The 8075-nt window shown below is 53.7% G+C and overlaps 1 protein-coding gene across 5 annotated transcripts in view; it reads right to left on the bottom strand.

Moving 5' to 3' along the window:
• ARHGAP26 (Rho GTPase activating protein 26) overlaps positions 1-8075 on the bottom strand; it is a 98757-nt gene that overhangs the window by 41924 nt on the left and 48758 nt on the right. For 3 of the 5 annotated variants that reach the window (XM_015641714.2, XM_015641711.2, XM_015641717.1), the window contains exons 12-15: positions 7038-7074; positions 4243-4308; positions 3455-3529; positions 3290-3343 (exon numbers count right to left, since the gene is read on the bottom strand). In XM_015641714.2, coding sequence (XP_015497200.1) covers positions 3290-3343; positions 3455-3529; positions 4243-4308; positions 7038-7074 — 232 coding nt within the window. The remainder of the gene's footprint in view (positions 1-3289; positions 3344-3454; positions 3530-4242; positions 4309-7037; positions 7075-8075) is intronic. The other 2 variants (XM_015641715.2, XM_015641713.2) reach the window with 1 other exon arrangement.

The raw sequence follows: 8075 nt of genomic DNA on the forward strand, positions 1-8075 counted from the left end.
CAAGGCCATGGAAAAGCCAGGCATGGAAGTGCCCCATGTGCTGATCTCTCCTGCCTGGACACTGCTCCACCAACGCTCTTTGCCAACTCCATCCTGGAAACTCAGCCAGGATCCTGCTCCCAGCAGAACCCAGGGGAGCCCCTGAGAGGGTCCCTGGCCGTGGGTCCCAGCAGTGCCAAGTGTCCCTGGGGAGCAGCACAGGGCTCCCACTGTCCCCAGGGTGACACAGCAGCTCCCACAGGCTCAGCTCAGGGGATTTTTGCCTTTTCACAGATACAAATAATGCACTTATGAATTTTAAAGCCCCATGTAAGCATTGGGAGATTTTTAACCTACTTAAAAGAATGCCATGAATAGAGTTCAGCGTTCCCTCAGGGCAAAGGGTTTATTTTAATTAAAAAAACTCATCAAGAGGTGCTTGGAAAAGTAAACACATAAGAAATGCATATTCACACAAAGATCATGTGTGTCTCAGCAATCACACAAATGACCTCCATCCTCCTGACTCAACACCCAGGAAACTTCCTACAGCACTGCCTTTACAAGGAGAGAATTTTAATGGAGTCAAGATAAATGTGGCATAGTAAAAAAAAAAATCAACAAATCCCCCAGAAGTTCCATCTTTTTTTAAAAACAAAACTTTTTAACCAAAGTAGAACAAACAACTCCAGACAATGTGTCTTTGCAAAGGCTCCCCCAGCAGCTCCTAGGCAGGATCATGGAACACGAGGTGAAATTCCTCAGTTGGTCCCATGAAAAGGCTCAGAGCAGTTAATCAGCTCCCCTTGACCTTCAAATTGATGAGTCTGCAAGAAGCTGCTGCCCTGGGCTGCAGCTGCAGCATCTGTCTCCCCAGGCAGCGATGCTGCAGCCAGCGCCAGCCCTGCCTCCACAAGGACACAACTCCACAGGAACTGGGGCCAAGGTGGAACCAGGAGCTGCAAAAGCACCCACAGCCCAGCCAGCATTAACCCTGGAGCTGCTTTCTGCTGCCAATCCCTCATCTGATGTCTCTCATAAATTCCTCCAGGGTGAGGGGAACAGCCTGGGGAAGCACCTCATCACCTCAGTGTGATTATCACAGAGAGACTTCCAGAACTGCCTCAGGGATGGAACATCCCAGCAGGGAGGGGCTGCAAGGAGCCCCACTCCCAGCCCTTCTGGCCCCTGGCAAAGGAGCAGGAGCAGATCAGGTGCTGTAACTCACCTATTGCAGAGTTCACACCTGCTGGGGCTCCCACAACAAACCCTCTCAAGGGAGCTCCCACTGATGGAAGTTTGGTTATTTGTCGGGTTTTGTCCTCACTTTGATGGCACAGTGTGAATGCTGGGGAGATGTTTGCCCCCCAGCAGCCCTGGGAGCACCCCCACACTGCTTCACCCCAGATCTGCCCTGAAGCCCAAGGCAGGGGCTGCCCAAAGGGAGCAGAGCCCTGCGGCCACCGCGCCGAGCTCCTGCAGGGACACCTCGTGCCACAGCCCTCCCTGCAGCCTCACTGACACCAGCTCAGGGAAACTCGATCTGTTTGCCATTTAAACTGTATGTGAGGCAGTAACGCTGCCCACATTCATTTCTAAATATAAGGGAGACCTGACAGTGGCAGCACAAGTTTGGCTCCTCCATTCACGAGGAGCCACGAGGGCAGCGAGAACAGAGAGGGTTTGACAAGGGACACGTTTCCGTGTGACACCCATTTCACAGACAGCACAAACACCGGGGCTGATGAAGATTTAATCCCCCACAGTTTGGAGGAATTATGGAGTCACGGGTTTGCAAAGCAAGGATTGACACCATGGGGGATTCCCAGAAGGGGTCCCACTCCCAGCCCTGACCTGCCTCACAAGCAGTGAGGACACACCGGGACAAAGGAAAAGCACCAGCGATTTATCACCTCCTTACGAGACACCAGGGCGACAGCTGAGTGGCTTCAGTGGCTGAGGAGATAATGGATGCTGGAAGGTGTCCAAGCCTGAATCCCTCCCAGCTCCACAGAGCTCTTCACCCAGGCGAGTTTTGCCATCTGTCATGGGCACCAGGACTGACGCCTCAGTGACAGGAGAACCATGGCCCTGCCACCAGGGATGTGGTGATGAGCATCACCAGAGGACCTGGCTGAGCACCTGCCAGGACCTGTCCCGGGGCACCAAGCCAGCCTGTTTTTACCAGCAGGGCTCTTGGCTGGACGCTGTGGCCGTGGTGCCCAGCGTGTGCCAGGGGACAGCGCTGGCTCCCCACAGCCCTGCGACCTTCACACGGCCCCAGCCGGCCCCAAACTTCTCCAATAACAGCACCAGCCACCAGCTCTCGTGACTGCAGTGAACTTTCCACAGCAAAGAGGTCCCCTGCACCCAGATTTGGAGCTTGAACTCCAACCACCTGCATTATCTGTTTTCCACAGGTTAACACTGACAGCTGAAACAGGCACCGTAGGCTTTGCTCACCAAACACCTCACTGGTGGGAAAAGAAGGAGGAATTGGAAAAGGAAAAGATGTTGGCACACAGCAGATGAAAACCTTCAACAAGAAGAAATATTCAGAGAAAGGAGCACTGGAGTTTGGAAGAGTCATGTAGCAAAGGAAAGATAGTAGGTGGAGGGAAAGAAAAGGTGACCAGAAATGCCACACACTTTCCCCAAGGAGTAACAAACACATTCAATAGGGCACTAAGAAATTAGTAAGCATTTGTTTCCCTGTTCCTACAGCTATTTCATCTGTGGTTTTGCCAAGTCTGAGCAGCATCAGACAGGACTGGCCAAGGGCAGCTGCCCAGCTCCAGCCCAGCTCTGCTTTCTCTTCCACTGTTGTGTCTCAGGCATGTCTGGACAGATGGACAGACTGGTCCAGGGCTGCAGCTGTGGGATGGAAATGCTGCCTGTGAGGTAAGGGCTGAAATAGCTCTGTCCACACAGCCAGAGCAAACCTCTGCCGTGCCAAGAGCCAGCAGCTTGTCCCTGTGGAGCATCCAGAACTGCAGGATCCAATGCCTCAGTCACGAGGGAAACACATGCTGGAAAACTCTGGGCAAGACTGAGATAAACAGGCACAAGAAAATCCATGGGGAAAGCAAGAACAGCCACAGGCAGCATGCAACATCCAGGAGAAAATCATTTCAAAGGGTGCTGGGAACAAGGGGGCAGCAGGTAGGAGATGAAAAGCCAGAGCTTTCAGCTATTTCTTTGAAGAATTTGGTTTGCATTTGGGAAGGCTGCCAGAACTCAGAGCATGTGTGAGCAGGACAGCAGTGACTGCAGCAGGACCTGCTGAAGCCAGGCCCTACACGAGTCCTACCTTCAGTCCTGCCCACGGTGCCCAGGACCTCCCGGCCTCGACCAGCACGTGGTCCTAGGGGCACAGTCACCACCATTAGGGACCCCAACAAGAGCCTCTGCTCCTTCTGGCAGGACTTCAAAGCAGCACAATCTCCTTGCCTTGAACAAAACTCCAGGCACTTACCCATTAATATACTCAGCAGCTTTTGAACCCTGGAGTTGACCCCCACGATCCGGTAGAGCCCCTGCTCATTGATCCCTAGGGAAAACAAGGCACTCGTCAGCACAAGGTCACAAGAGCTCCCAAGATTTCATTCACTTCTTTGGCTTCTCAAATAGCAAAGCCAATGAAACCTTCTCACCAATCAAATACAAAGCTACAGAAGATGGTCAGATTGGGGGTTGATATCAAGGTTTTCACGTATCCTGCTCTATTTCCTTGGAAGTGTTACCCCCTTAGCTGAGGAATAAGGATCTAAGGTCACTTTTCCTCCCTCCCACAGCCATGGCAGCCCCATGCAGGATCTGCACTAAACCAAGACAATTTGGGAAAATGTTACTGTGTCAAGTTCTTCAGGTTGAGGTCTGAGCCTTTTGCATCTGATTTCCCCCTGTGGGGCTGGGACAATCCCACCTGTAAACAAGGGGATTCTCAAGAGGTTTTGGGGACGGAATCCCAGGTGAGAGGACGTGCTCAGCAGCATTCCTGCAGGAAGGATGCTGAAGGGAACATCCCCCTCGGTCCTGTCCCCCCTTTTGCACACCCAGGGCATCATTTCCTAGCTCTGCCCCACGTTTGTGAGTCCCTGCTGGCCCAGCCGTGGGGCAAACGCTCCTCGGCATCGGCCCGAGCACGTTACGGCTCCATCTGATGTGCCTCATGAATCATTCTGTCCGTTAAAAGGGCAGGAAAGCAACTGCTCCACTGCCAACAGCTGCCCCAGAGCAAGCCCAGCCCAAGAGCTGCCCTACCTCTTGTTTCCACAGCGTGGATGCACTTCTTGATGATGCTGAAGCCGATGGTGTCCAGCTGTGCTGCTGCAGGGGAAGGGCAGAGAGCAGTGAGCAGCTGGCAGGGCAGGGCAGGGCCCCACAGGCAGCACCAGCCTGCTCCTCAATCCCTGCCATGCCAGCAATGCACCACTGCCCAGACCAGGAGCAGATAAATGAGGGCAGAAAAACACAAGTGCAGCAGTTTGTAGCAGCTGGAACCTGGCAAACACAGAGGAAACATTTCCCCTTCCAATCTGAACTCTCTGTGAGTGGAGGAGCCTCCCCTGAGGCTGTCCTTCCTCAGGGCAGGCTGTGAGGCTCAGCTCCAGGCCAGCCCTGTGTCACAGCAGCATCCAGTGCCCAGGGAGATGCCCTGCCCAGGCTGGAACCCATCCCAGGATCACTGCACATCACCTGTGCAGCAGCTGCTGCCCACACACCCCACACTCATCTGACCTTCCAGCAGCATCACATTCCAAGTGCTAGTGAACTGCTCTCATCCCCTTCTATTTTTGCCTGGCAGATTATTTCTATTTAATCCATTAATTCCTTTCTTTTTTGCTGATGTGACACATCAGAGCACTGGGGAGGGGGCAGGAGGGCTGAATCAGCTCTGTCAGCCTGCCTGGCTCCAGCTGTGTCAGGGCACAGCAAGGTCAGAGCAGCTCCTCTGCCTCCCCACCACACACTCAGGGTAGGCTGGAAAAATGAAGTTTTTTCTGAGGGTGGGCAGGCCCTGGCACAGCTGCTCAGAGAAGTTGTGGCTGCCCCTGGATCCCTGGAAGTGTCCAAATCCAGGCTGGAAAGGGCTTGGAGCAAACTGGGACAGGGGAAAGTGTCCCTGCCCACGGCAGGGAGAGAGGAGCTTCAAAGTCCTTCCAGAATATTCTGTAATTCCATGCCTGTGACTGCTGGGAAAGGCCAGGGCACCCAAGCACACAGGGCAGCCAAAGGGACTCAAGGTCTGTGAAGAACTTGTGAAAATAAATACTTTGATGGGGTCCTGAACTAATGGGGAACCGACTGGATGTGGCAGATGGAGAGGGAAATGGTGGGAAGGAAGAGAAAGGAGGAATTTTGTGCTGGTCCATGAAATAAGCACAAATAGCCTGGAGGGTTTGTTTCCACAGAGCAGGGCAAGTCCTGGTTAGCAAACTAGGATCTGAATTCCCCTGGCTCTCATGGTTCAGTGACACCACTCAGCCCCTCTGCTCTGCTTCCTCCCCCTCCTCAGCAGAGCAAGATAAATCACCACAGGCCATCTGGCCACACAGCAGGACAGAGAAGCCAGCAGCTCTGCAGAATTACAGTGTCCTGAAAGTGCCACCACAGCGCTGTGAGGCCTCTGAGCCCCCACCAGGGCAGGCAGGATGCAGAGCTACAGAGGCTCCCAGGGTCAGGAGCTGCATCCAGACCCTCTCCATCACCACACTCGTTCCAGACCCCCATAGGAAGGTCCTGGATCAAGGGCTGCTGGCAGGGAGCCAGCTGCTGAATCAGTTTCACAGTGCCTGGGGAGGCAGGCACTCTGAAGCAGGGATTTCATGAGGCTGAAGCTGTCAGACCACACCAGTGGCAGCCCCAGCCCAAGCAGAGGGTTCAGAAGCACCTTCAGCCAGGGCTCCCACCCTGCTCCCAGGACCAGGAAGGACAGGCAGGGAGCAGACAGGGAGCAGACAGGGAGCAGACAGGGAGCAGACAGGGAGCAGACAAGGAGCAGACAAGGAGCAGACAAGGAGCAGCATTCTCATTAAGAGAGACCACCAGAATGGTTTCTTGGGCCAGAGCAGCAGGTACAGAGCTGGCAGGACCAGTGACAGCCCATGGCCAGGCACATGTAGCTGAGCCACTCCTGGCCCCACAGCTCACAAACTCCTGGGGAAGAGAGACCAGAGGAGCTGCTCTAGCAGAGCTCCTAGCCCAGGGCCACTGGCCATGCTGGCCTTCCCAGTGTGAGGCACAGCACTGAGCCCTGCTGGAATCACCTGGGTGCACAGACATACCTGCAGGAAAAGATGGATGTGCAGCTGATGCCAGAGAGGATCAAAGGGAAGGAGAAACCACAGAGGAGAGAGCAGAGAGGGGGAAGAGACTGCTTTGTGCAAGGGCTGAAATGGGTGTGAGGAACATTAGCTGCAAATTATAGCAATTATTGAGAGAAAAATGCTTCGGCTCCAGATGAAAACCTCGTGTCTGGGGCAGCACCAAATGAACCAAGTGCTGAACGTCAGCCCAAGCCCAGCCCTGCCTGCCCAGTGGCTTTGAGGGAAGGAGGGAAGGGATTGGGGCTGGAGCACTGCAATTATGGCAAATCCAGCCTACTGGGAAATGGCTCAATTAAGGGTTTTAAAACACAGGAGGTAAGAGGCAGGACCAGGTGCAACTGCTCCTCTAGGAAGAAAAACAAGTGCTTTGACCCAAGGTTGATTGCCTGCACTACAACAAAAAGAGCTTTTTTATTTTTAAGGGTTCTTGCTGACAATCTTGACAAGGCAGGACCTCCTTACTCCTACACGTCTGCTCCAGTTTCCCTTTGGAAAGACACGGTCACCCTGCACATTCTGGCTCAGAGAGAAGAGCTGGCTGGTCCCAGGTGTCACCTGATGCCTCTGCTGAACTTCAGGAGCAGGTCCCAGGGCCACCAGAGCCCTGCACACAGTGTGGTGCCCTGTCACCCCCCAGCCCCGGGGAGCCCAGTGCCACCAGCATCTCCTGCCGACCCCTCCCACAGCTCAGCCACCTCTCAGGGATCAGGCTTGAGAAGAAATACTCACTGCCTTCGCTCTGGCTGTCCTTGTTCGAGTTGTACACCTGGAAAACACAAGCAGAAAGTCTTATGAAGAGCCTGGCTCCAGCTGGGGCTGCTGGCACAGCTGGTGTCACCACGGTGGGTCTGCTGCCAGCACCTCCCCCAGCAGCCAGGTCCCCAAACACCAGCATGACCTTCTGCACACTAAATCTGGGCTGGCCCAAATCTGGAGTCACTTGAAAATAACTGACTAGGACAGCTCCTAAAATGAAAGAATGCAAATGGGATGGAGCAGGTAAAAACAGAAATTAGAGGTTTTTAAACAAAATGAAGGTGAGGTTGGACATGATGACCTTTAAAGGTCCTTTCCAACCCAAACTGTTCCATGATTCTACGGCTCCTCTCCTGAAAGACACATAGAGAGGATATAAACTTAGAGCAAAGCAGGCAATTCCACCTTGGGCCTTACAGGAACCTCTGGTGGGTGTAACTCGGGCAGGGAGCAGGTACCACCCTCCTCAGGTACAGCCTGAGCAAACGAGCCAGGCAAGGAGCAGGAGAGGAAAGAAATGCCATTAATTCAGAAAGGCCAAGAAGTGCAGCAGGATGAGGCACTGAATGCATCCAGCCACCACCAGGACTCCATCCCAAGCCTCTCCAGCCTTCAAATATCGATGCTCCTCCTGCCACCCCCATCACCACCACAGCTTGGCTGCTGGAGATTAAAGTGACATTTCAGTGGATGCAATAAAAGAGAAAACACTGGCAGAAGGTTTTAATCACTATGTGAGGGCACTTTAAAAGCCCAGGATAATACCAACAGCAGCTGTAAGCAGATCAGCCCTCAGACAGGTTGTATTTCTCCTGCTCAACAGAGTAAAATGGTTTAAAATAATCCTTCAGTGCTCAGAGTCCCACCAGGAACACACACACACATCCCAGAGCTCCAGCAGCACCCTGGACATGGCTGAGTGGGCACTGAGCAGGACAAGAGGCTGCTGAAGCTGCTGGGAGCAGGGCTGGGAGTGGGGATGGGAACGGGGATGGGAACGGGGATGGGAAC

Source organism: Parus major, chromosome 13 (genome assembly GCF_001522545.3).
Source record: "Parus major isolate Abel chromosome 13, Parus_major1.1, whole genome shotgun sequence".
NCBI classification, from domain to species: domain Eukaryota; kingdom Metazoa; phylum Chordata; class Aves; order Passeriformes; family Paridae; genus Parus; species Parus major.